General features: G+C 44.4%; 1 protein-coding gene and 1 long non-coding RNA gene across 5 annotated transcripts; one reads left to right on the plus strand and one right to left on the minus strand.

Moving 5' to 3' along the window:
• Window positions 1-1,916: 1,916 nt before the first annotated feature.
• LOC121721438 lies at window positions 1,917-7,852 on the minus strand. The gene is made up of 3 exons (XR_006034827.1): window positions 7,839-7,852; window positions 7,238-7,242; window positions 1,917-3,518 (listed from the first exon to the last, which is right to left on the minus strand). It is a non-coding gene; the product is annotated as an uncharacterized LOC121721438 (long non-coding RNA).
• A 6,115-nt stretch (window positions 7,853-13,967) lies between these two features.
• slc2a3b (solute carrier family 2 member 3b) lies at window positions 13,968-26,564 on the plus strand. 4 transcript variants are annotated; one of them, XM_042107159.1, is made up of 12 exons: window positions 13,970-14,152; window positions 14,469-14,637; window positions 14,907-15,064; window positions 17,915-18,019; window positions 21,261-21,421; window positions 21,615-21,855; window positions 22,119-22,281; window positions 22,460-22,647; window positions 22,817-22,921; window positions 23,032-23,133; window positions 23,261-23,464; window positions 23,623-26,564. In XM_042107159.1, the coding sequence occupies exons 5-12, from the start codon at window positions 21,291-21,293 to the stop codon at window positions 23,878-23,880; spliced, it is 1,392 nt and encodes a 463-aa protein (XP_041963093.1). In that variant the 5' UTR covers window positions 13,970-14,152; window positions 14,469-14,637; window positions 14,907-15,064; window positions 17,915-18,019; window positions 21,261-21,290; the 3' UTR covers window positions 23,881-26,564. The 4 variants fall into 4 exon arrangements, with proteins under 4 accessions (XP_041963090.1, XP_041963092.1, XP_041963093.1 ...); XM_042107156.1 differs by lacking the exon at window positions 14,907-15,064 and having other exon boundaries at window positions 13,968-14,152; XM_042107158.1 differs by lacking the exon at window positions 14,907-15,064 and having other exon boundaries at window positions 13,968-14,097.
• Window positions 26,565-26,962: the final 398 nt, after the last annotated feature.

Genomic DNA, 26,962 nt, shown 5'->3' on the forward strand with positions numbered 1-26,962 from the left:
CCCGTCTCGGATCCGTCCAGCGATGAGAGGATCTCGTCTCCTGCCGATGGATGAAGGCAGGGGCGGGGAGCCTACCCCCCACGACGAGACGGGGACCAACTGGTGGCGGTGGCTGAAGGAAGATGTGGTAGGCAGACCGTGCCCGATGGACGTGGACTGCTGGCAGAGGTGGCTGGAGGGGAGGTGGAGGGGACGTCAAAGTCAGCGTACTGAGAAGCTGTGAACCATGAGCTGGTCAACCAGCGTATAGGGCAACCTAGACCGATGTGATGGCCGGGTGACCGGCATCCAGGGTAACCTGGACCAAACTGGGCAACCAGTGTCTAGGGCAACCTAAACGTGCATCACGAGCCGGGCGACCGGCGAGAAGTGACCTGAACCATAAGCGTCGTACGAGCTGGGCAACCAGTGAAAAGGGCAACATGCCCATGGCTGAGACTAAATCACCACAAGCTACCGGCATGCTGGGCTCCAATATGTTTCAGCGGTTAGTGCAAGGCGAATGCCAGAATTTAACCACCGCCACCAGGATTTGTGAAGGTAAAATGAGGTACCTGAGTTAACATGGGAGAGCAACTTCTGAGCATCGAAAATGTCAAGAGGAGTTAGTTTGATGCATCCTGATGGATGACGTGGATAGCCCTTTTTGGCCGGCAGTCTTGGCTGCGCCGATGCGGAATGAGTGAGAAGTGAACCTCTTTGAAGAGAGGTTACATTTAAGCAGCACGTTAGCTAGATGGCTGCTGAAAATCAGGTAAAGTGTGAGCCGTAGTTTAAGGTAGTGAACGGGGACCAGGGAAGCAAAACATGATTAGGGTTAAAAGGTTAAACATGATGTACTCAGGATCAATGCAGGGGAATAGAGCTTGTGGTTGCAGATGCTTGGGACCAGAGCAATGAGTTAGTTGATATGGGTGCTTGAGTATATTCGCATCGAAGTCATGTGGTTTAATATTTAGGATAGATAAGCATTATGACTAGTTTTGTAGAAGACTAGTGCTTGTGAAGCCAGATGTGTGTTCTGGTTCGATAGCTCACCTGCAGCGGCTAGAGTGAGATGAATGCATTGAGCTGCAGACCCAAGGCCAAGATGGATGCGTGTGAGCTACACCTTAGCACCTGCTCTTGGAAAGCCCCCCAAAATAAGATGAGCAGCATCAGTAATGCGAGGGAAGCATGACCTTGCGACGTAGACAAAGGACTTCAGGACAATTCATGCCTGTATGTGACAGGAGGAAGAAACATATGTAACTTAAATATGACGAGACAACGAACAGATGAGTGCTGGGGTACCACCATGGTGCTTATGCATCTCAGAATGCAGAGGAGCTCTGAGAATGACTTAACGCGAGCTTGCTATACCAGCTGCACCACTGTGGCAGGATAGTACAGTTTAGAACTGGCTGCTGGAGAGACAACGAGTAAAGGTAGCAATGAGGAGAGAATAAGCAATACATATCGCCCAACTGGATGCAGAAATTATATTAGTCATGCTCATTAGTTTGCTCAGGGAGAGACTCGAGTCTGGCAAGGAGTATGATGCACGTAACTTTTGACCCTTGCATCGCGGGGAACCAATATATGTGTAGCTGATATAGCGGGCCAGAGGCGATCTAAACAGATGACAGACGTAGTGTCATCCAATTGCGTCGAAGTCCGGAATCAGGCAGTTAACATTGACCGTATAGCGGTATCCTGAACCATGAGCTGGGCAACCAGCGTCCAGGGCAACCCAGACAGACATGACGGCCGGGCAACTGGCATCCAGGGCCACCTGGACCAAACTGGGCAATCAGCGTCTAGGGCAACCTAGACGAGCGTCATGAGCCGGGCAACCGGCGTCCAAGGCAACCTGGACAGTGAGCTGGGCAACCAGCGTCTAGGGCAACCTAGACCAACGTGACTGCAAACAGGTTAAAGCTAAAACAATTCTCCCACAATGCCAGGGCAATTAAAAACAATTTAGAAGGTAGAGCACAATAACGAAAAGTGCATCAGTGACTGCCGGTTTTACACAGTCAAGAGTCAGTTCTAGACAGGTGATAAGTGCTGGGATTAGGAAGGTTAGTTTTAAACCGTGCTACAAGAGGAGATATCCTCGAAAGCGCTGGCCTTCGGGAGATTTGTGAAGACGGAGGGATGACCCCCCCCCCCCCCTCCAGTATGAACTGGAAACATGATCCACACGATTGCGTGATTCCGTGAACCGGCACTGCCATCCCTGTAAGAAAGTAGATGTTAGTGTGATATGTGGAACTGCTTCTCCATTGACGAACTGCATCCCCTCAACAGAAGAGGGGAGGCATGATGCACCTGCAGGGGTTAGCAAATTAAAGATTGGGAGGAGAATGTAAAAGGAACTTGCACGTCCTCCCTGGCGCGATCACTTCGGGTGAGCATATCTGGCAAAAACAAAACAGCCAAGGCAAAATAGGAGAATGGAAATTAGAGTACACATTATTTGCAGAGGATCCTGCTAAAATGGCAATTCGAGTCAGCAATCAATGTGACTGATGGCGTGACTAGATGGGCTGAAGTCACACGGACACGCAGAGACCCGTTGTGTCTAAAGAGAGTGTATGAAGGGCGCGGCGTTGGCCTGAAGGAGACTTGAGTCTGCCAGTGATGATGGACCGCTCCGTTTGACCTGCGAGAAGGAAGGAGTGGTTAGACAGGCGACATGTAGCATCGTCATCGGTAAAACAACCAGCCAATGGCTAAGTTGGTAGTCGTGATCAACGAACTTCCAGCATAGGCCACCACTTAAACCACAACTAGCGAAATGTAAAATTGCCGACATAATCATGAACAGCCGGTAACCATTAACACCAATATATGGAGTGCTGAAGCGACCCACTGGTGGCAGTGAGCAAAGTGAGGCCTGCCATAGAATTCCTAGGAACCCAATACACGATACGGAATCAGAAAAGACATTTTAAACATACAAAAGACGCTGGAAGGATATGTTACATACACAAATGACACAGCTTCTTAATTAAAAGCTCAACCATGTGGGCATGAGCCCACACTGTGGTGTCAGCTCATGAACACTGACATAATACGGGCATTGAAAAGAAAACACCTATTATTGCCTAGATAATAGCTTGTGTGACATACTGGCAATTGATGACCATGGGCCGGCGTGCCGTCATTTTGGTTCGAGCTTTGGTGTAAGACCCCCCAAAATTGAGAACCCAGATAGCCGAGAACGTCGGGGACGTCACGGCATACCTGGGACATGACAGATCAGCGGTAGCTGAGAGTAGTTTGAGCAACGGCAAGTGCATGCAGAGAATCACCCGAGGAAGGCCGTGTAGACTTCCTACCAGAAGGTATGGGACGCAATCCCAGATGATTAAATGAATGCAACGATGAACTGGCTTCCCGCAGCCATGCACAAGGAGTGATACCTGAACCGAAGGTCCAGCAGACGAGTAGCCTAGCCTAAAGCCTATGCAGCCCAACGAGTAGCGAGGCAAATTAAGAGGCTACACAAAAAGACAACTGGTTTGACGACGCTCAACCAAGGTAGACATCGAGATAACCACAGTTCACTAGTTCGCCCTTCTATATGATTGCTTCAGCTAGACTAGAATGTATGGGAGAAGTGCGTGTTTGGCAAGGTAGCTGCCCGTGGTCCTGGAGTGCCTGGAGCGGATATCGCGATAGAGCGATGACCGCTTGCACCCCCCTGTGTAAGGAGGATGAGTAACAGGGCAATTGGTGAAATGGAGGAGTAGGGGGAGGAGGGGGGATGATTTCGCGAACGTCGGAGCGTGTGACGTATGGAAAAGGAGGTCGGCTTAAATAGGCCTACCCTGCGGCGGCAGTGGGTGAGTTAATTGCTGTCAATCATCCCGAAGGCTCCACCCGAACTTTGTTTATAAAACATCATTTCACTAGTTCGCCCTTCTATATGATTGCTTCAGCTAGACTAGAATGTATGGGAGAAGTGCGTGTTTGGCAAGGTAGCTGCCCGTGGTCCTGGAGTGCCTGGAGCGGATATCGCGATAGAGCGATGACCGCTTGCACCCCAAAAGATCACAGAGAAAGGCCGCTACCAACTACATAAGTGCTTGCTGAGCGAGTCGTAAATCCGCTAGATTGGAGCGGATGTAAGACTGGTAGGCATCCGAGGACCAACGGCCCAGTATTTTAATTTGTTGCTCCGATAAGCCGTTGAGCGCAGCTGTTGTGGCAGCTCCTATCCTGAAGGAGTGTGCGGAGTAGCGATCCGCGGGAAAACCAGATTTGGCTAGAATGGTTTTTAAGAGTGTCTGGAATCTGTGGCGAGTGATGGGTAGCCCTTCGTCTGACACGAAGGGCGGGCTAGTAGACGAAGCTTGAGCTGACCGATATGAGATGTAGTGAGATAGTTATTGGAAAGGCTGAAGATCTGAGGCGGAGTTAAATGGATATGGAGTGTCCTTTCGGGACTGATCGGTTTTACTCTGTTTGATGGTAAATCGAATGGTGTCTTGGTCTAGCTGCTCTAGATCTGCGATGCACGGGTGGACATCGGGAACGAAGAGAGACGAAGGGCATGTAAACTCGCTACATCTCAGCAGCCCAAAAAAGCCAGTAGAAACATAACGGAGATGGTGGAATCGGAAAGCGTTGACATGAACCCTTTGCGAAGGGTAGCGAGGCAGGTGGCGAGAATGCTTGAGGTAATGGGAAGGCGGGAGTCTTGGGGGACTGGATGTTGCCTACGGATACCTTTAATTAACAAGCCTATCCTGGTGTCGGAGAAGGGGCATTCGGAGCCGTGGGGGCGTTTGTAGAAGAAATGAATGCCAGCTAGGTAGACTCTAATGGAAGAAACTTTGATCCCGAGTGAAGTGTGGGCGTAGGTGATGATGATATGGTGACTGCATCGAAACTGGTAAATGGTAGTGAGTGCTTTGCGTGGAACTGTTTGAAGCACGACCAAGCAGTCCAGTAGGACTGCATGGTCCTGGGTGCGAGGGCATGAAGGGCTTGGTCGGCTGTGATGGGCTGAAGATAGCTGAGGGGGTGGTTTATGGGAAGATGGTCTCCGAAAAGCTGGGGAGTGGAGTAGGGTACGGGTCCGCCTCTGGAGCCGAGCTTCTGAATCTCTGGAATTTAAGACGAGAGAGAGAGTCAGCAATTCCATTGTGGCAACCGGGGACGTGCGCGGCTCTTATAATAAGCTGGTAGCTGGCTGCTATCCAGATTAGACGCCTAATAAGAGGGGAAAGCGCAGGCGATTTTGAGCTCGAGTTATTAATGACGTGCACTACGGCTTCGTTGTCGCTGTGGATTATCACACTCTTGGAGGTCCGCTCATTCCCCCAGGTAGGGCCGTGATGGCTACGGGGTAGAGTTCGAACACGGCTGACGATTCGTTTCCAGTTGTTAGCTCTCTGAACTCTAGTGGCCACGGGGATGCAACCAGCGCCCTTTGAAAAAGCCTCCGAAGCCTGTTGAGGGGGCTGCGTCGGTGTACAACTGGAGCTCTTCTGGAGATGATTGGCAGTCGTCGTAGAACGTGCACAGACCATTCCATTCGTCTAAAACATCCTCCATAGTTTGATATCGGCCAGACACTGGGCATCTAGAGATACGACGTCTTCGAGAGATGGGGTTGCTGAGCGCAGTTTAGGAGATGCGAGATGAAAGGGCGGCCCTGGGGAATGAGTTGACTAGTGGACACTCGACCGCGCCGTGACTGGGGCTATTGCAGAGGGGACAAGATGGCTTAAGTCCTAGGAAAACGCGGTTATGGAGCTCCATATCGAGCGCGCCCCAGTAGGGGTTTTAGTTCCAGAGGCCGACTCTGGCAGCGCATTTTGCTGAAAACAGCCGGTGGTAGCCTACGTATGAAAATGAGCTCCACCGTAGGATACGGCTAGGCCGGCGATGATGGCCGGGTAGTCATTTAGCTTAGTCATCTGCGTCGACTGGAGAACACGAAACAGACGACTTCTGTGTAGTTGGCAAAAGCTATGGTGAACTCGGGAAATGACAGGGTTTTTTGATGCTGGGCCAGAATTTTTTTTTTTTTTTTTTTTTTTTTTTTTTTTTGGAGAAAAACCAGTTCGCCGCAAACTAGATCCCGGTTATGAGAGGGAATAGGAAGGGAGGGAAGAATGGTAGAAAGGTCTACGTCTGCACCTGACAAGATGAGGTTCCTGGTGGGCGCTGTGACGGGTGGTGGTTCGAATGCTGCAGCGTGAGGAGGCGGTGGCAGGGCCTGTGCTGTGGCTAAAGAATAGTTTTGCTGCCGGAACGGGACGTCGTGGTCCGAAGCACTCGCGGAGTGCTGATGACCCGCTGCTGCGGGCTGGTCTAGCGCGGAGCCGGGGAAGAGATGGGAAGGGAGAAAAGGGGGGAGGGAGGGAGCGGTCGCTGACGCGACCGGAAGGGGAGCAACCTGGGACAGGGTCGCGGGAAGTGGGACGGGGAAGGAAAGAGGGTTAGGGGGGAGTAGCGACGCTGTCGCTATCGGCGCCGACTAAGACCAGGTGCTCGCTAACTCATAAGAGAGATGGGGAGCTAGTGAGGTGACTCTTCGAGCTGACGCTTCGTGAGTTGAGGCGTGCTGTACAGACGTGGCTCCCGGGATGGAAAGGGGAAGGGGAAGGGGAGGGGGAGGGGGAGAGGGGGGAGGGAGGGAGCAGTCGTCGGAACGACTGGAGGTGGGGCAGGCCTGGACCGAGTCCTGGCTAGGGGAGGTGGATGGGGGAGGGAAAGAAGGAGTGGGGGGGGGGGGAGTAGCGACGCTGTCGCTACCGGGGCCGTCTGGAAAAGTGGGGCTGGACCCGGAAATACGGCGGAGATCCGGCGGGAATGGGCCTGAGCCGCTGACGTGGCAGTGGCTGTGGCTGAAGCAGCGGAATGATACGCTCTGAAGCTTGTGGTGCCGGAAAGTGCTGTCGGCGTGCCCGGTTCGCGAGGTGGCTGGTGGTGTGTGCTTCGTCCGGCTGAATGGCCGGCGGAAGGAACCGCGTCGGGATGCCAGAAGGAGCAGCTTGCTTCCTGGTCTGGGGAGGAAAACAAAGTGAGGGAGCGGGAGGGCGAAAAGACCGGGTTATCCGACTGCGTTAGAAGGCGGAGGAGATGGAACTTCCTATCCGACATGCGGCATCGCGATGCCGCGGGAATGGAGAGTGCTGCGGATGCGAGCCACTGTCCAGTGGGTAGGGTCAACGCCTTGCTGGCGCTGGGTGGATTTCCAGTTCCATGAGAGCTGTCTTGTCAATGCGAACGATACGCAGACTGAATGATTTCGCGAACGTCGGAGCGTGTGACGTATGGAAAAGGAGGTCGGCTTAAATAGGCCTACCCTGCGGCGGCAGTGGGTGAGTTAATTGCTGTCAATCATCCCGAAGGCTCCACCCGAACTTTGTTTATAAAACATCATTGAGTGTAGAACATCAATTAAACAGGTCTTAATACAGGGTTGGGTTCAACGGCAGCGTGGTGCAGGCCAGCAATTTACAGCACACATCGCAAGGATTATAAAATCAGCAGGAATTATGTAAGGAGGCTTAAGTGAAAGTTAAACCGTGTCAGACAAGTCAGTTTGTTTGCTGCCCGCCGAATATCGTTGGCAAGCAGGTTGCATGACTGTGGGTAGAGTGTAGTCCATCTCGAGGAGCTTGGGAAGAGAGAGCACGATAACCTTACCAACCAGACGCTGAAGCTTGAGAAATTGTTGCCGAAAACGACATGGGCCTGCAACAGAGTTGCGCGAGGACGGCGACCCGGCAGTAGGTTATCGTGAATTGAAGGCTGCAACAGTGTGAGCGTGACTGGCTCCGATAGGCAGAGATTAGCGATGAAGCGTCATGCAGTGGCCCTGACTGAAGGACGCACAGGTCTGAACAGCGCAGCAACGAGCGCGGTAGGATTGTAACAAGTAACGCCACTGAGGGCAGAAGGGGCGAATGTAAAAATGCAGAGAGCCCAGGTCCACGCGGAAGCCTGAGCTAGGACGTCAAAGTCAGCGTACTGAGAAGCCGAAGCAGTGTTAGGTGGTACATATTTAAAGAGCCCACTGAATTCCTATAGGCTAGCGCTGATTGAATGAGTGAATGATCAGATTGCAGGGCTTTCCCGAAAGTAGGCAACGCTAAGATTGGCTCCGTGTAAGCATGGGAGGAGTAAGCTACACTACGAGTCTTCCTAGTAGAACTTTCGCTGAAGCTATCATGGAAGTTTAGTAATAGGGGTGTAAAGGTATACATATTCGTATCGAACAGAGGTTACACAATTTCAAGAGACATTTTGAATATTGAAGTTAATAAATTCATTGACATTCAAAAATCATATCATTCATCGCAATCCCGAGATCTCAGAAAGATCACAATTAGTTATTTTCCCCAAATCTCCAGCTGTAGTTTAGGCTAGTTCCAGATGGTAAAATGACCTTGACTAATACAACCAATTTCTCAATTTTAGTTAGCAAGTGAATAACAAACCATTTTTATGAGAGATAATGATTTTTGTGTTGCATTTTGGGTGAGAAATTACCATCACCATGACCATACAATATTAACTTGACCCCCAACCTCACCTCAGAAATTAACTCAGCATTCCAGAAAACCTGTCATTTGATAGCAAAACCATAAAAATGTACCTAGGTGCGGAGATATGTTATTCTCATTAGTTGTCCGACTCTCGGTGACCATTTTGGAAATATGGCAATAAAAATGTTTCCACCGCCTAAATTTAATGTTATCATCCATAAATGTTGACTTCCTAAGGATACCAAAAATACAAAAACCTCAATAACTTTTTTTTTAAGGGGTTCGGCTATAATGATATTTATTTCATTATGAGGTATGTTCTTTTCTCACAATAAATCTGCTTCACTTCAAGGTTGGATTTTTCCTAATTGTTTCCACTGTGAGACTGTGAGAATTGTAAAAAGATTATTTTTATACCTCGTTTTACTGAACTTACTAGAGAGGCCAATAATGATGGAGGGTGCTGTAAATATACCAGCCCAATCCTGATGTAGTGTATATTCACCTCCCTGGGAGCCAGTGTCAGATACGCTCTGTTTGCTTACACCATCATGTCAGACTTCACTATGACTCACACACTGTATCTCAAGGTAATGGGCACAAAGCATAATGGCTCATCAATGGTGTTCCTGTATAAAAATGGAATGTGTTTTCTCTGTGTTGTAACAAAGGCCATGGTACCCTAGAGAAGTGAGACAGGAGAACATCCCTTTCCTGTCTCAGGAGTAGGGGACGGCCTTCTCTGCTTCTGTTTCTGTTTCAGTCTGACTGCAGCTCTGTGAGAGCAAGTTTCTTTTTTACTTTTCTACAGACTCATTCATGCCATTCATTTCTGAAAACGAATGACTAGTCAATTCCGAGGTATGAGGGAAGTCGTAGAGATAGCTGTGTGTGGCTCCGCACGTACTCCTCACTACAGCCTCCCCTCCCCCTTTGTCATCACTCTATAAGCCACAGCTCCCACTTATTTATTTATTTCACACTGAACTACCATATTAGTACATGTGGACCACATGACCACTGGGAGGGCTTCTGATTGGGCACAGTAGGCAGGAGAGATCATAGACCGGGCAGTAATGCGATCATGGGTTCCACACATTCAACCTCCCTTCTGTTCTCCACAGTGACACAATCACATCTGGAATCCATAAGGTCGTCACTCATTGATAATCTCACAGCACGCGCTACATCATCCCAGAACACATATTGTATCACATGCCCTGGCCTACACAGAGACAGAGAAACATTGTGTTGGGACCTATTTCTGCACATTAACATGCACATAAACATGACAAATCACATCTGCAATAGTAAATCAAATCTTTAAATCATTTTTATTTCTGTTGTGTCGGTAGGAGACATTGCTATCATTACTATTACCTATTGTCATTGCCAGGGCTCTGTTTTGCCTCTGTGAGGCTCATGGGACCAGTAGGCCCAGGAAATGATTTCCCTGCATGTGCTACACAGCAGCTGACAGGATCCACGGTTCAGCCATGCACTGTGACAGAGCACACACCCCTCTGGATCATTGCTCCTTGTATTTTGCATAAGGAAATATACCTTTACATTTCTGGAGCTGTCTTTGATGCAGCCTCCAGCATTCTCTCATTTTGCTCTGGGTCTCACATGTTCTCTTCCATCCTATCACCCCAAGACTGAGACTCACCCACCCATGGCATTCCTTTCTATTCACAATAATAATAATAATAATAATAATAATACGTTTATTTTATATAGCGCCTTTCTCAAACCCAAGGTCGCTTTACATAGTAGGAAGGCAGGGAAACACAATAACAAACAAACAAACAATACAACAGAGACAAAGGCAGGGAAACACAATAACAAACAAACAAAACAATACAACAAAGACAAGTTATCTGTATGGAACTATGTGTTGGGTGTGGAGGAGAAGTGATCATTAAACAGAAAGGTCTTGAGATGTGCTTTGAAGAAAGGAAGAGAAGGACAGGCACGAAGGGGTTGGGGGAGGGAGTTCCAGAGTTTGGGGGCCAAGGCACTGAAGGACCTGCCACCCAGGGTAATACCAATAAACCAATAAACACCAATAAACTTTGTGAATAAAGGATACCGCCATAATCGAAACCGCCATAACAACCATTTTTCGAAACTGCCATAATCACTCTGAAGAAGGGTGTCTTGCCTGAAAAGTGGGGTGATTAAAAAAGATTTAAAAAAGAACTGTGAGTGCTATCAATTTATTCACAACATTGACCCTTTTTATTTGGCAATCTTAGATATGACTGCACCTCCTAACACCCTTGAATGTTTCCTGTTTTGTTTTACTGTTGCAGATGACAGTTATTTGATGTTAGTAGTTAAAGAAGCAGCCTGCTGATAACCTTGCCCGCTATTTCTTAAACTGATCTCTTGACAATTGTCTTTCACTTCCTCTCTGACCCTGGTTTGAGTCAGTTTGCCCCCTTTCTCTAACAGCAGTGGAGACCAGAGGAAAATATTATGTTTGTTGAAAACTCAATGTCATAAATATTCTCATCTTAACACAATATTTCTCAAGAAAACAAAAAACATTTTGAATAAGCAATAGAACTAGTGTTCAAGAACAGCCATGGATATTTGTAGTGTTGTTATTTCTCCCACTGTGAAAAGTGATGTACTCCAATTTGCCAAATTTACCCTTGTAAGATTTTTGTTACTCCAATGCCAAGTCAATGTTTCTGGGTCTGGTGGACCCACCACATTATTAGGCTTTTAAATCAATACAGCCATAACAATTTATGTAAAATACGTATTAGATGGTAATGCTCAATTACCAATTATATAGACATGACATCATTTATGGTACATATTTGCCATTTACGTGAGATTACATCATATGACTGATTTTTGTTTTGTTTTTTTGTGAGAAAATGAGGAAATTAAATTATATAAGTATAAGTATATATACTCTTTTGATCCTGTGAGGGAAATTTGGTCTCTGCATTTATCCCAATCCGTGAATTAGTGAAACACACTGCACACAGTGAACACACAGTGAAGTGAAGCACACACTAATCCTGGCGCAGTGAGCTGCCTGTAACAACAGCGGCGCTCAGGGAGCAGTGAGGGGTTGGGTGCCTTGCTCAAGGGCACTTCAGCCGTGCCTACTGGTCGGGGTTCGAACCGGCAACCCTCCAGTTACAAGTCCGAAGCGCTAACCAGTAGGCCATGGCTGCCCCCCCCCAATATAAACAAGGTAAAAAATACAGAAACAAGATTTTTGATCTCTATTGATGCTTATTTCTTAGAACTTAATCAGAAAAGGTGTAAGTGCTTGAAATGTAACAATTTTGTAATTTTGTGTGAGAATACAGGTGCAGAAAGACAATATTCACGCACACATACACCTAGACACGCACACATACAGACACAAACACACACACACACACACACACACATACACACACATACACACACACACACACACGCCCAGTTAGGAGGAGGACACAGTTAAGGTACATAGCACCTACAATTATTACACTCGGGTCCAGTTGACCCGAACACCACATATGTAATAGTTATGTGTAGGGAGGGTGTACTGTGTGCAGTCATAAGTTATTTAAGTTCTTCACAGAAAATGAGCCAAAGCCAATGAGTCTGAGTTTGAAGAAATAATAAATAGCATCATTTTTCTTTTAGCAAACTTTCTTTTAGAAAACGGGTCCCACAGACCCAAACACAAGGGTTAATTATAGAAGGGTTTTAAGATCAAAAATCAAGGGTGAAATTAAGGTGTTATGTTTCATCCTCAGTTAGACACCAGTTCAGGCAGGGTAGCAGGTTCCTGTTGACACATTCACAGTTGTGTTCAGCTTCCTATTACTAGGAACTGCTGCGGCTGTCATAAGGCGTACGTCAGAGGCCAAAAGTAAGGCGTACGTCAGAGACCAAGACTAAGACAGACACAGACCTGTGGTATTTCATCTCCTCCTGTGCAGTTACACTGTGTAATCCCCAGTCAGAGCAGCATGTACAAAAATGTATGCAATATTCTGAATTACATTCTTACAAATTTGGAAATGTTATCTTATTGTTAAATTGGAATAGTTTATTTTAGTTTATTAGTTTATTTTACTCCCTAATAGAGTATATTTTAAACAATTTATGTGTGATCAATATAGAGATCAAATCTTTGTGAGATTATGAGGTTGTAGTGTGGTTCATTATAAGTTAATAATAACAAGTAAGAATGCTAAATCATAATAATATGTAAGAATGAACCAAAAATAACAATGAACATAGTTATTAATATAGTAGCAAAGGACTAATAACTAAGCAAAAGTTTGAATTTATTTCTCTGCAGGGAGCCCTGACCCCTTTTGTCTCAATGCATCCACCTGATAAATGTACATGTTCTACGTGCATTGAGCATGCAGACCAGTGTAAGAAAAGAGAGTTCATGAGAGGTCACATTTACTTTGCCATCACCATTTACATATCTGCAACTCTGAACATGCTCTTCCTCTCAGCATTTAAATAGACATGGGGCAACAAACCCACAAACATCATTAGGCTACACCCTTGACCTGTATGTGAGTATGCTATGCTATGTCAGGTCACAGTTCAGTGAGTGGGTAAAATGCACACAGATCAGAGGTCACTTTTATACGTTTAGTATAAATTGTCCTACAGTAATGTGTCTTTTATTTATACATAGAGGGTGACTCATACTCTTGTAGCAAGCAAGCTAAATAATATTCCAATCTTACAGTCTCAGTCAAAAGGCGTATAATGCGATATCCTACGTTTTATTTGGCTAGACAGACTATTTAGTTGCACTTAGATTTAGGGTTACCCATGTATTTTAAAACAGTATAGATTGTGAACAAGGTGCATGAACGTGGGGTATGCTTTCAAGCTGCACGTAGGCTATGGATCACCCTCCGCATACGTGCGCACGTGCTCAAGTAGGCTATTGATGCTGGATCGACGACATACGTGTATGCTCCGAATGCGCATCAGGGCAGTAATATATTGAACAAGTAGTGTACGGCAGCAAAGCACTTGACACTGTCATGCACAGTAAAGACATACTTGTGAGGTTTGTTTTTTGCTTGGCTTCTTGGCATTCTCACCAACTTTGAGAAGGCGTAGCTGGCATGGCACATAAAAGATTTGTAGTAGTTTACTGGAGCGGTATGCCACCCACCAAGCATCCTCATGATCTGTGTGTGACCATAGTTTTGTTCGAAAAGCTTGCATTCTTCGGCGATTGTTGTCCGTTTGTGAGTGGGAAGCGCTGTAGGAGGTTCAGAACATCTAGTCTATTCATAGCGCACAAAACCTAATAGGAGCGCGGCAGAACCTAACATGTTAGATGGGACCTGGTGGCATGAATGAAACAAGTGAAGGGATATAAGGATACAGTTAGCTTCAATTAATATGTAGTTCCTTAGGCAAGGATACGCCTTCTTTCTGAATAAACTCATCAGCATTATTAGAAATGTATTGACTCATCATGCCCGGAAATGCAAATGAAGCGGGTGTCACCAGTCCAGATGAAACTGAAGTGAAACGTGCAGATCGAAGAGTATACCCTCGTATAAAAAAGCCCACCGGTGGAGGAGGAACCTAAACAAGTGTGAGCATCCTTCGGACGATATACTATAACACGAGGAGTTATTTAATCAAATACGGTAAAGAGGCTACTTTATTGCTTAAATGGAAAACAAAATTGTACTGGTAGTTTGAATTTTAGTCTATGTTGTAATTACGCATCACTGGTGCGCCTTTATGTCAGATTTCAATATTTTGTAATGGTTTGATAAGCGGAACACAAGACCAGGGAGGGGCAAGAGGAGGGGCACTTGACTTTATAGGCATGTGTAGATGTTACTATACATCTTAGTTATTGAGATCCTTAGCTCACTCTCGTGTCTTTGACGATTAGCCTACATGACAAACTTATTTTGCTCTGTTTATTGACACTACTGCTGTTTGTTGTTATCATAGGAGCTATCCAGCCAATCACTGAATTCTTTGATAAATTCAACTTAAAACAAGAAGTGCATCAACAAGTCTGAACTTTGGAGTCAGAGCTCAGATACTGCCCAGTAGAGAAGCCCGTGATACCACACCACACCTCTGCTCTGCCGAGATGGAGAAGATGGAGGAGGATAAGGTAAGATCCCATCTCTTCCCTTGTATTGTACTGCTCCTTGTGCAGATGTTACCTAGCTGTTACTTGTGTTCCACCAAAACGGAAAACCACAGCACATATATAGATTATGCTGCCCACCACACATTTTAACTCTTTAAGACTTGGCTCTTATGACAACCTTGATGTGTTCAGTAAAATGACCTCTGCTATGAAACGACACATTTCTTACACAATAAGAGAGGTTTCCTGAGTAATTACATGGGCATTTGTACCCTCCACCCTTTGTCTAGGCAACATAAATGAGTCAACCTGGAATTTATGAGAAACACATCCAGTACTTTTCCTTTCTGGCAAGTCGAAGGATGGGGGCTGTATTGAGGAAATGAGTGGATGAGGGAGAGGTTGAGAAGAGAGCGTGAGGGGGGTTGAGCTTTCTCCCCGTACACAGGTTTGATGGCATGTCCCAACCTGACAATGAATGTGTTGAGCTCCAACCAGTTTTGGCATGTTATAACATTAGGATACAGAACTCAGGTGACTGTACAGACAAAGAAATGAGTTTTGCAAAGCCTATGGCATGTAGGCCAGAGACATATGGCCGAGAAGGACGCAAACCGGCTCAAGGAGTAATTATTGCAGCTCCTCCACTCCCTAATTTGCATTTACTGAGAAATAGTTTTGTTGCAGTGGTGCACATCAAATCAGTTGTTTGTTGTGGTAAAGATAATTGCATGCGTTATGGTTGTCATCAGCTTTGCTGGCCTACAACAAAAAGTCACTGCATGCTACTGCTACATAGACTATTGTGCCACTGAGGAAGAGCAAGTCTACGTAAGAAGCTTGCACAATCAAACATAGTGACTCACTCCCACTAGTGTTTTATTTTCTCAGTCATGCGTGTGTTGTCAGTGTGGTTGATTGAAAGAATGTCCTGCAGTGTCCCCATCTTTTCACGCTGGATTTTTCCACAACTACCCTCCGTCCGTCGCCATATTTAAGTCCTATCGTAAAAACCTGTTGAATCATGCAGTGTGCATGGAAATCATCAGATAAGTTATGTATGTGGCAGTTTGGTCTGCTGCAACATTTATCTGTTATTGCAAACATCCTGTGACTGTGCACCATGAGGAAGGACATTGAGATCTACACTCGCCGATAAACTGCACAATCTAAAACAGCTCTGATCTCTGTTCTTATAAAACTATGTTCTCCTTATTTTAATTCTCTTTGAAACATTTAAAATCCAGCCCAATTGTGGTGCACTGTAAAAGTTGTGTTATCGGACTTAAATAGTGAAATGTGCAGTAATGTGAAATGTGAAGTACAACACAGATGTGGCATAACCAATGGGGAGTTAGTTCCTCTTCTGTGCCTTTCAGTCTATGAGCTTCTGTAAGGAGAAATGAACCCAGTCACAATGTCTGGTGGCTTAATATCAAGACTATGCTGACCTTCAGCTACTAAAGTGGCTTGGTCTTATACCACACTAACATTATCACAAAGAACCAATGTGCTGTTTTAATCAGTGTATGCTTAACATGGGAATTTTGCTTTCTTCAGCACTTTGCTTTCTTGATACATGATGTAGGTCACTTTTCTGAACAGTACAGGAACCACAATGGATTTTGTGGATCAGTGTTTTTTTTTATCTTTGTTTGTATGACCAATGTCTGACAGCACATGCCTTCTTTTAGTTATGCTAGAGGCGACTTTCATGCTTTATATTTAAGTCACACTTTATGTTTTTTATGTAATTTGCTTTACTCCTTATAACAGTGTATCTGTATTGTTAAGTACAATGTAATAATATGACAGTAAATTGATGCCTTGAAGTACATTAATAGGTTTGGAGTTAGGATCAGGATTCAGTTAGGGCTGTGTTAGTACAGGTTAACCTATAGATGTACAGTGAGCTTGACATAAAGATGTTGCTTTGAACATTTATTAGTTTGCTTACTTACTCTCGTCATGTTTAGCTCTTTGATGTGCATAGAACCTACACATACTGTAGCTTAATTGGAATTTTACGTGCCATGCGTGTGCCATAGTATGGCAAGGAAACCAACAGCAATGTAATGTTAAGGGTTTAGACCGAGAATATCTATTGTGATTGATCTGTTGAGTCAAAGAAGGACAGACTGTACAGACTGCCGAGAACAACCCAGGAAGAGCATGTTAGTGAGTAACAGCACTGTCATATCTAGCACGAATACCTCAGCATTGCTCAACATGCAAAGCAACAAATGGAGTTAGTTTCCTCTGCCAAATCGCTACATTACTTGTGATGACTTGTTTGTCCAAAGAGTCTTTCTGTTTTTTCCTGTCGCCACTTCTGTTGCATTTTGACCATTCAGAATACATACATGCGCCACTAAACTGTAGTGCTTTCCACGTGTGGTGTTTGGCAATATGCAGTGTAGAATATCTACAATTTCCCAACACGTCTGAGGCGCGTGGTGGCTTTGTCTGAGAAACGGTGAGAGAGAGAAAGGAGAAGAGGGTCAGGAAGAGCAGAAATAGAATGTATCATTGTGCGTCTGCCAACAACACAATCTTTGTGACAACTCTACTGTGCTTTCACAGTCTCTTGCAGACTGATTGCGGGGCATGTGAGACTTTGTTCATTGTGTACCAACACAATCCACGTGCATCAACACATTAAGGCTCTCACTGATGCTGTTTGCCCCCCCCCCACACACACACATACACACACTCCTCTCTGAAGGATGTTTTGATGTGATGTGGTCCTCTTTGAGAATGTAGTGGTCATTTGAACAGATGCTGACAAGCGCAGTCAACCAGTGACCCTGAGTAATCATAAATCTTGACCTTAAAATCTGTGGTTGCTTTCCAGGGAAAAGGGGGTTCATATGGCTTCTATATCATGTTGTTCAGCTTCATATGACAGCGGGATTGGGGATTGACTAAAAGGGTTGGTTGCTTTTAGCAGATATAAAATTCCCATCCACCACTAGTGAGACTGACATTAGACGGTACAAGGAAATCTGTAGGTTTGAGGTATATGAAGTCTTGATATTTTTTTTCTGAAATGAAAGCAGAAATTAAAAAGAGTAAAGGATGATAGTGTTTCTGTCCTTAATTTTTTTTCCTTTCTCAGTTTTGGTACTGTGGTAATAAGGTCTGCTTAAGTGTATACTTCTCAGTTTTGGTACTGTGGTGATGAGGTCTGCTTAAGTGTATACTTCTCAGTTTTGGTACTGTGGTGATGAGGTCTGCTTAAGTGTATACTGGGAATGGCATCTCATTTAAGTGCTCTTTCTCTCTTTGTCTTTTCCAGAAGAAGAAGCCATTGACGTGCTACCTGCTGTTCTGTATTTCTACAGCAGTCATTGGATCGCTGCAGTTTGGCTACAACACTGGAGTCATCAATGCACCTGAGCAGGTCGCTACTTTTACAAAACAACACTCACAATATGTAGTTCGCAGATTTATGGAATTGCTTATACACATTCCTTTTTTTTTCTTTGGTTTTTACCTAGTTTATGAACGAGTCTAAAAATGCATTGAGGTTTTTATTGGCATCCAGTCGAGGCTATGTGATTAACAAATGGCTATTAGCTGACTGACTAATGAGAGTGTAGGAAGACTGAAAGAAAATGGCGTAAATACAAACTTCAGATCCATTATGAAATCCATAAAGAGATGCTCTGCACATGTAACTCTGTAATATGCAAAGCAAGACAGTCCTTTTTTTCTAACATTATCAATAGAAGTTCAAATAACACTCGTATTCTATTTTCAACTGTTGATAAGTTAACAAATCCCCCCTCACAATTAGCGCCTGAACTTCTCTCAACTAATAAATGCAATGAGTTTTCATCTTTTTTTAAAGGTAAAATTGACAAAATCAGACTCAACATATCTGCTCAATTACAAATTCAACAACCTGAACTTCCAGCAACAAACAGAGGGAAACTAAACTTGATGTCAGAGTTCAGCTAGACTACGAAACACTTGAAAAAACGGTACAGAATCTTAGCTCTTCCACATGTGTGGAAGACACTCTGCCTACCAATTTCTTCAAAAACTGTTTTTCACCTCATAGTGGCGGATGTCCTTCAAATTGTAAATGTATCACTGCTGTCTGGCACTTTTCCTAAGTCACTGAAAACAGCTGTTGTAAAGCCACTTCTCAAGAAGAATAACCTGGATGCCTCCATGCTAAACAATTACAGGCCCATATCCAATCTACCTTTTATTAGCAAAATTATTGAAAATAATCTTTAATCAATTAACCACCTTCCTAACATCAAATGGGTATTTTGATTACTTTCAGTCTGGTTTTCAGGCAAATCACAGCACTGAAACAGCTCTCATTAAAGTTTCCAATGACATACGCCTCAACACAGATTCAGGTAAAACATCAGTCCTAGTGCTACTGGACCTTAGTGCAGCATTTGACACTGTTGATCACAATATTTTACTACACAGACTAGAACACTGGGTTGGATTTACAGGCATAGTTATCAGCTGGCTAAAATCATATCTACAAGAAAGGAGCTTCTTTGTTGCCATCGGAAACTGTACCTCAACACCAACGTCCTTGACCTGTGGTGTTCCCCAGGGGTCGATCTTGGGGCCACTATTATTCAACCTCTATATGCTCCCACTTGGACAAATCATCCAAAATAATTTGATTTCATATCATAGCTATGCAGATGACACACAAATTTACTTAGCTCTGTCACCAAACGACTATGGTCCTCTTGAGTCTATGTGTCAGTGTATAGAACAAATCAACACCTGGATGTCTCAAAATTTTCTTCAGCTGAACAAAGAAAAAACTGAAGTAATTATATTTGGTAAAAAGGAAGAAAGACTTAGGGTTGCCACTCTCCTTGACACAAAAGGGTTGAAGGCAAAGGATACAGTTAAAAATCAAAAATCAAAATCAAAAATTAATTGACAGTGATCTAAATTTCAACAGCCACATGAAAGCGATAACTAAATCAGCTTTTTACCACCTCAAAAATATTGCCAAACTCAGAGGGCTGGTGTCAAAATATGACTTAGAAAAACTCATTCATGCATTTATCTCCAGCAGGGTTGATTACTGCAATGGACTGTTCACAGGCCTTCCTAAAAAGACTATTAAACAGGTGATACAAAATGCAGCAGCTAGGATTCTAACAAAAACTAAAAGAACTGACCACATTACTCCAATTCTTAAGTCCTTGCACTGGCTTCCAGTAAGTCACAGAATTGACTTTAAAGCACTATTACTTGTTTATAAATCAGTAAATGGAGCAGGACCTAAATACCTGTCAGACATGCTTCAGCAGTACACACCTTCTCGTCCTCTCAGGTCCCAGGTGAAAAACCTGCTAGTAAAACCTACTGTTAGAACTAAACATGGTGAAGCAGCTTTTAGCTGCTATGCGGCTCAGCTGTGGAACCAACTTTCGGATGACATCAAAAAGGTTTTAAATTTTAAATCTAGACTTAAGACCAAACTGTTCTCAGATGCTTTCTGCTAGCTGTGCCGAGTTACAAATTCTGAATCTGCCTTGATAATTATTCTACCTTGTCTTTTATTACTTTTTTTTACAACTTTTGCCTTTGTTTTTGCTTACTACTTATTCTTTATTTTTAAATATATATATATATATATAAATAAACTTGACTTGACTTGACTTGACTAATACCTAAAACTTATTAATGATCATTTACCAGATAAAACATATTGACTCCTAACCAGTAGCATCTCTCTCAGTTATTCCCTGCTTAACCTGCTAGGTAATAGGAATGAATGGGGATATAATGGCTTATGGTTTGTTGGGGAAATGTAGGACTCTTCGTTCGTTTATAGAGTTTATAGAGAGAAGCCAACGCACCCATGTATGTCAAATCTGATAAAATGGTCGGCTTTAATGGGTTTAGCCTTTTTCACCCGTTACAAACAAATAACAGTAATTCAGCATAGAATTCAGCACCATAAGACCGAGATAGAACCCTGACCTTAGATTGCTCAGTTTGTTTTTTCTTCTCTAACACACAACTGGAAAGATCAGCACAGGATATTCAATACCATGCTATTCACTGTTCTCATCGGACATGATCAGACATGTGTGTCTGTCTGTCTAGGGCAGCCGTGGCCTACTGGTTAGCACTTCGGACCTACTTCGGACCTGTAACCGGAGGGTTGCCGGTTCGAACCCCGACCAGTAGGCTGAAGTGCCCTTGAGCAAGGCACCTAACCCCTCACTGCTCCCCGAGCGCCGCTGTTGATGCAGGCAGCTCACTGCGCCGGGATTAGTGTGTGCTTCATGTGTGCTTCACCACACTGTGTGCTGTGTGTGTTTCACGGATTGGGATAAAAGCAGAGACCAAATTTCCCTCATGGGATCAAAAGAGTATATATACTTACTTATACTGTCTGTCTGTGTGAAGTGAACTAAAAGTACCAGAGGCAAGGCTCTAACTAAGGAGTCTAATATGTCAGAGTCTTAAGCCAAGCTGCCTCAAGTGATGACTTGACAGGGAACATCCTGGTACAGGCTCCAGACGCCCTGCGATGTTGGAGACGTCTATTCTGCTCTTTGTTGAACCAAAAAAGGCTGAAGTTTGTGTGTGCGTGTGTTTGCTCCCATAATAATGTATATTGTATCTTTGGATAAACTCAGAAACTAAGAAGCTTCATCCAAAATATATCAATGGAGCGTTATGGAGAGGCTATGGAGGAGGGAACCGTCACCATTGTGTGGAGTGTTGCCGTGGCTATCTTCAGCATTGGAGGCATGGCCGGGTCTGTCTGTGTGGGGGTTCTGGTCAACAAGTTTGGGAGGTGAGTAATGAGGACTTGTGATTTAGAGTGATGGTGGACTGATCTGTGTCACGGTGCCTTGAACAGTACAGAATGTTGTGCCTTTGTGTGAGTGACACTCTCTTGCAAATGTCTCCCAGCCTTGCGCTTGCTTGTGTTTTAATTGTGTCTGTGTCCTCTCTATCCCCTCCTATGCCTTTGTTCTCTGCTCTAGGCGCAAGTCCATGTTTCTAGCCAACGGCCTGGCAGTGATTGGTGGAGGCCTGATGGGGTTTTCCAGCTTGTGTCGGTCATATGAGATGGTGATCTTTGGGCGCCTGGTCATCGGGCTGTTTTGTGGTCTGTGTACTGGCCTAAGCCCCATGTATATAGGAGAGCTAGCCCCCACTGCCCTACGAGGAGCCTTTGGCACGCTGCACCAGCTGGGTGTGGTCATTGGCATCCTGGTGGCCCAGGTAAGATCTCTTCATGCACTCCTCCATTTTTCCATCAGCATGCATGTAAATTAGGGCTTTTTGACTCACTGTAATCCAAGGACAATCACTCTGACATAAAAAGCAATGTAAGGGCTCCTGTTCTAAGGTGTGAGGTAAAAGCCAGTCCTTCCCACAGTGAAATTGCAGACTACTGTTTGAAAACCCCTGATATAAAAAGAGGGCCTTTTCTGTATTTTTTGTCATCTTTGCCCTAATGTTATTGTCTCCCCGCCTTTGTCCAGATCTTTGGTCTGGAGTCCCTGCTGGGCTCGGACTCCCTCTGGCCCCTGCTACTGGCTCTGACAGTTCTGCCGGCGGTCTTGCAGACCATCATGTTACCAATGTGCCCCGAGAGTCCTCGGCACCTCCTCATCAACCTCAACCAGGAAGAGGAGGCCCGCAAGGGTGAGACAGAGAGCAGTAATAGCAGTCTAAGGGAGCTTGATAGTGGTTCCAGTACTTATTCAAATGATATTGATTTTAGGGGAAGATGTTATATGGCATCATCCTGCTATATTTAGCGTATTCATATATAATGAACAGAAATTGAAGAGCTTTCTGCTCCTGTGATTTCGGCCCACAGCGCTGGTGCGTCTGCGTGGGTGTGAGGATGTCAGTGAGGACATCAATGAGATGAAGGAGGAAGGCAGGAAGATGGCCATGGAGAAGAAGGTCACCATCCCTGAGCTGTTCCGCAACCGTTCGTACCGACAGCCCATCATCATTGCCATTGTGCTCCAGCTGTCTCAGCAGCTCTCTGGAATTAACGCTGTACGTAAAAACTACATCTCCCAGAGTTCTGCTGATTAGATATGAAACCAATCTACCCTTATCAAATTCATTTATTTTTTCATATTGTGATTGATTACACACTGTAAATTACACTGTAAATGTTAGTATTGTGTCTTTTCTCCAATAACAGTTTGTCTTTCTGGTGTAGGTGTTTTACTACTCCACAGCCATTTTTAAAGGGGCTGGAGTATCCAAGCCCATCTATGCTACAATAGGAGCTGGTGTTGTCAACACGGTTTTCACTGTGGTCTCTGTAAGTACAACTCTACCAATCATTTAGATTTTTGTGTATGATGAAATTGATCTAATTAGATCACGTGTGCCCATGTCTACATGAATGTGTGCTCTGTTGCTTTTCTCTAGCTCTTCTTGGTGGACAGGGCAGGACGCAGGACACTCCACCTCATTGGTTTAAGTGGAATGGCAGTTAGTGCTCTTCTAATGACCATCTCTCTTGCACTGATTGTAAGTTTCCGGCTGTTTATCTCTTCTTTTTTCTTGGTATATCTGCACTTCATTATCAATTACTTAACCAACAGTTACATTTTTCAATGGTGCTTAATGTTTCTCCTTAAATTCCATCCCATTTCAGGGTACCACTGAATCCCTCAGTTACCTGGCCATTGTGGCGGTGTTTGGTTTTGTGGCCAGCTTTGAGATGGGACCAGGCCCTATTCCATGGTTCATAACGGCAGAGCTCTTTGAACAGGGACCCCGCCCTGCAGCTATAGCTGTAGCAGGATGCTCCAACTGGACCTCCAACTTCCTGGTCGGACTCAGCTTTCCCAAGCTGCGGGTAAAATGCTGCTTAATCCTGCTCATTAATCAAATACTGACACAATCCTTCACGTAGCTCTTTGACGGTCTTCTCCACTAATGTGTTATGCCGGTAATAGATTTTATTTTTGCCACAATTTGTTCTCATTTGTCCCCAATTTCTCTCTGTTCTTTTAGGAGCTGTGCGGAAGCTATGTGTTCATCATCTTTGTCATCTTCCTCATCTTCTTCATCATCTTCACCTACTTCCGAGTGCCCGAGACCAAAGGGCGGACCTTTGAGGACATCGCTCGCGGCTTCGCCAGCGCTGCCTCCAGTCTCCCTCCTCCTCAGGATGGCGAGATCACGCTCCCCGTCTCGCCTACCAGAGAGAAGGTGCCCATGGTGGAATTCCCCAATGTTGACAGTAGCAAAAATGGCCTCCCAAGTGTCTAGCAGGGCAAGGAGGTCTCATCCCACAACACAGCTAACTGCACTACACAGACAGCCATGGCAGACCATTAGCATTTGGCAGTAACCACAGGAAATACTGTAGTTCACAAAATGGACCTCCTTAGTGTGTAGTGGCTGTGTAGTGGGGCAGCTGTGGCCTACTGGTTAGCGCTTCGGACTTGTGACCGGAGAGTTGCAGGTTCGAATCCCTACCAGTAGGCACGACTGAAGTGCCCTTGAGCAAGGCACCTAACTACTCACTGCTCCCTGAGCGCTGCTGTTGATGCAGGCAATGATACTCCTATAGCTTTAGGGAAAAGGACAAGGCACTTGTGTAATTGGGAGCAGTGCCATAAAAACAGCCATTTCATCCAGTGAGCCATGTGCTAGACATTTTTCATCTAATAGTATGTCTAACCACATTAAGCAAGTTGTCACTGCCCAGTAATAGCCTAAAGTAGGTCATGTGTAAAAGTACTGTAGAACACTGCCTATACTGCCTCAACGTCCATGATTGCTTGCTGCTGAGACACGACCAGCTTTAGGATGCTGGGGCTTGGTTAATGAGGAAACATGGTGACGCTCCCTCTGGTGGTTAACGCTCTGCCCTTCATGAAGCCTGCAGTGTTCCTTAAGTAGAGACCCACGTGGTACTGGTGAGGAACCTCACATAAAACTGATCAGATTGATAATTGATGGATTGCTAAATCACAAACATCCCATGGATTGCAAAATCTTAAACAACCTATTCAAAGACTCTGGATTTGAGTGGTGTTTAAGGGCCGTTTTTTGAGGAACACTGCCTCAACGGAAACTTCTTTGCAGAAGTTGGGCAATTGCCACTACAACCAGAACCAAAGGATGTATGGTGGCTCCAAACTAAATGTATTCTATACCATCTACGTATTAGTGGTGTGTGAGATGACGCTGAGGCCGGCTGCTGTGATAAGTGAATGGACATATAAGTGTGTGGCTATGTGTGAGCCAAGCTCCCTTTTGATTGAGTGTATGTAAATGTTCAAAGGGAATCTGCTGGTGGAGATTCTTCCCAGTTTTATTTTTATTTATTGCAGCTTGATGTTACTTATGAATTGTGATTATGTGTACATTTCTCTTAATCACTGAAATAGACCTAATGACGTGGTAGTGAATGAAGTGGTAGTAATACTGAACTGATATTCCTATTTAGATTGTGACTAATATTCCAAGCGATTACTGTTACTGCAAAATTTTAAATGTGCACGAGTATCAAACATATTCTTATACACTGTAGTCTCTCTTCAAGACACTGGTGTGAAATACATAAAGCACTCTCTGAACTAATCACATGCCATGCACTTCAGCCTCTGCAAAGATTAGTACTTGTTGGAATTCACTCTTATATTTCTTAACGGAGCTAGAGAGCAGCTTGTGGTTGACCTAGATAAACAGTCCCAAAAAGCTAGCTCAGGTCCTGAAGCCTTTGGCAGTGACTTTGCTGGTGAGGAGGCGAAACTCTGATTTTCTCCTTAGCCCCGCACTGCTCACTATCTACTTCCTTACTAGCTGACGCTTGTCCAATGAGGCAATCTCAGTGAAGTAAGTGCACCTAACCGTTACACCCTGACTAAGAACAGATGACAACCTTCTGTCCTGGCACAAGCTGTTGTGTTTCAGAGCCAATACAGTTGATCAAAGAACTGACCTTTTTTCTCAAAGACAAACAAGACTCCAGTGGCATTTCACATCGCACAATTTGCACAACTTGTGCACTATGGATCAATCAGACAGATTCTAGGCTACTGGCTGGTTTGTACTCCTAATTAGCCTAACTACTTGAAATTCTTAACAGCCAGGGTATTTATTTTGCGAATTCGGGCAGTCACAAATAAAAAGATAAATAGCTGTTAAACATAATAGCCCAGATATTGCCAAATGAACAAAGGTAAACAAGATAAACATCAATTCAACAAAATTGATTTTAATGTGGGAAAAAGGACTATTGTGCTTGAATGTCAAGATGCCTCCTTTCAGGCCTCAAAAGGAATCTTAGTAAATATTTGATAACATGTTGTAAAAAGCATTTTCAGCCATTACAGTACCATATTATTGTATGTCTTGTGTAACATGTTGATGTAACATTGTGGGATTTGGGGCTGTAGTTGTAGTCTTTTACCTTTCGTCTATTTATTGTATGTTTTGCACATGTACTTCATTTGTGTGTGTGTGTGTGTGTTTGTTTATAGTGTATATAGCTTTCTGATAGAGGGTTGTCTATTAATGGTGTGGTGAATAATTTGTCCTTGTTACAAATTGCCTAAAGTATTTGATCTGTTGCTATATTTGCTGCTGGGGATGCTTGCTAAGCACATCACTTTACTGGCAACTCACATTCTAGGACGAGGATTAATACTGTTCAGAATCTATTGATATTTTGTGTTGAAGCATGTATTCCCATAAACATTCATGAATGTCGATGTTTCATTCTGAAAGTCATAAGTATATAAATTCTATTTACTATTGTCTGTGTATGCTCACATACTTCCACTGCCAGATTTCATTGAGCATTTATTAAATTTGTTTTAAATTGAGAGACAGACATTAGATACGTATTATTGAGTAGATATGTATATAGTATAGAAAAAAGCATTTTGCACTCAATATGATCCCCACCATTCTCTAAATACACAATAAATTCCAGAAACATGGTATGTGTATTATTTTGTAATCAACATCGCCTATCTGCTTGTAGCTGAGTGAGGATCCCTCATTTTCTCCATGGTTAGCGTGTACGGTTTTCAACCTTGTAGCTGAGTGAGGATCCCTCATTTTCTCCATGGTTAGCGTGTACGCTTTTCAAACCTTGTAGCTGAGTGAGGATCCCTCATTTTCTCCATGGTTAGCGTGTACGCTTTTCAAACCTTGTAGCTGAGTGAGGATCCCTCATTTTCTCCATGGTTAGCGTGTACGCTTTTCAAACCTTGTAGCTGAGTGAGGATCCCTCATTTTCTCCATGGTTAGCGTGTACGGTTTTCAACCTTGTAGCTGAGTGAGGATCCCTCATTTTCTCCATGGTTAGCGTGTACGCTTTTCAAACCTTGTAGCT

Source organism: Alosa sapidissima, chromosome 10, assembly GCF_018492685.1.
Source record: "Alosa sapidissima isolate fAloSap1 chromosome 10, fAloSap1.pri, whole genome shotgun sequence".
Taxonomy (NCBI): Eukaryota; Metazoa; Chordata; class Actinopteri; order Clupeiformes; family Clupeidae; genus Alosa; species Alosa sapidissima.

What these genes read in the sequence shown, in the direction of transcription:
- slc2a3b (XM_042107156.1), top strand. Translation starts at nt 14,614, where the DNA reads ATGGAGAAGATGGAGGAGGATAAG. An exon ending in GGAAGAGGAGGCCCGCAAGG is followed by an intron (nt 22,282 to 22,459) that starts GTGAGACAGAGA and finishes TTCGGCCCACAG; the next exon opens with CGCTGGTGCGTCTGCGTGGG. An exon ending in CGGTTTTCACTGTGGTCTCT is followed by an intron (nt 22,922 to 23,031) that starts GTAAGTACAACT and finishes GCTTTTCTCTAG; the next exon opens with CTCTTCTTGGTGGACAGGGC.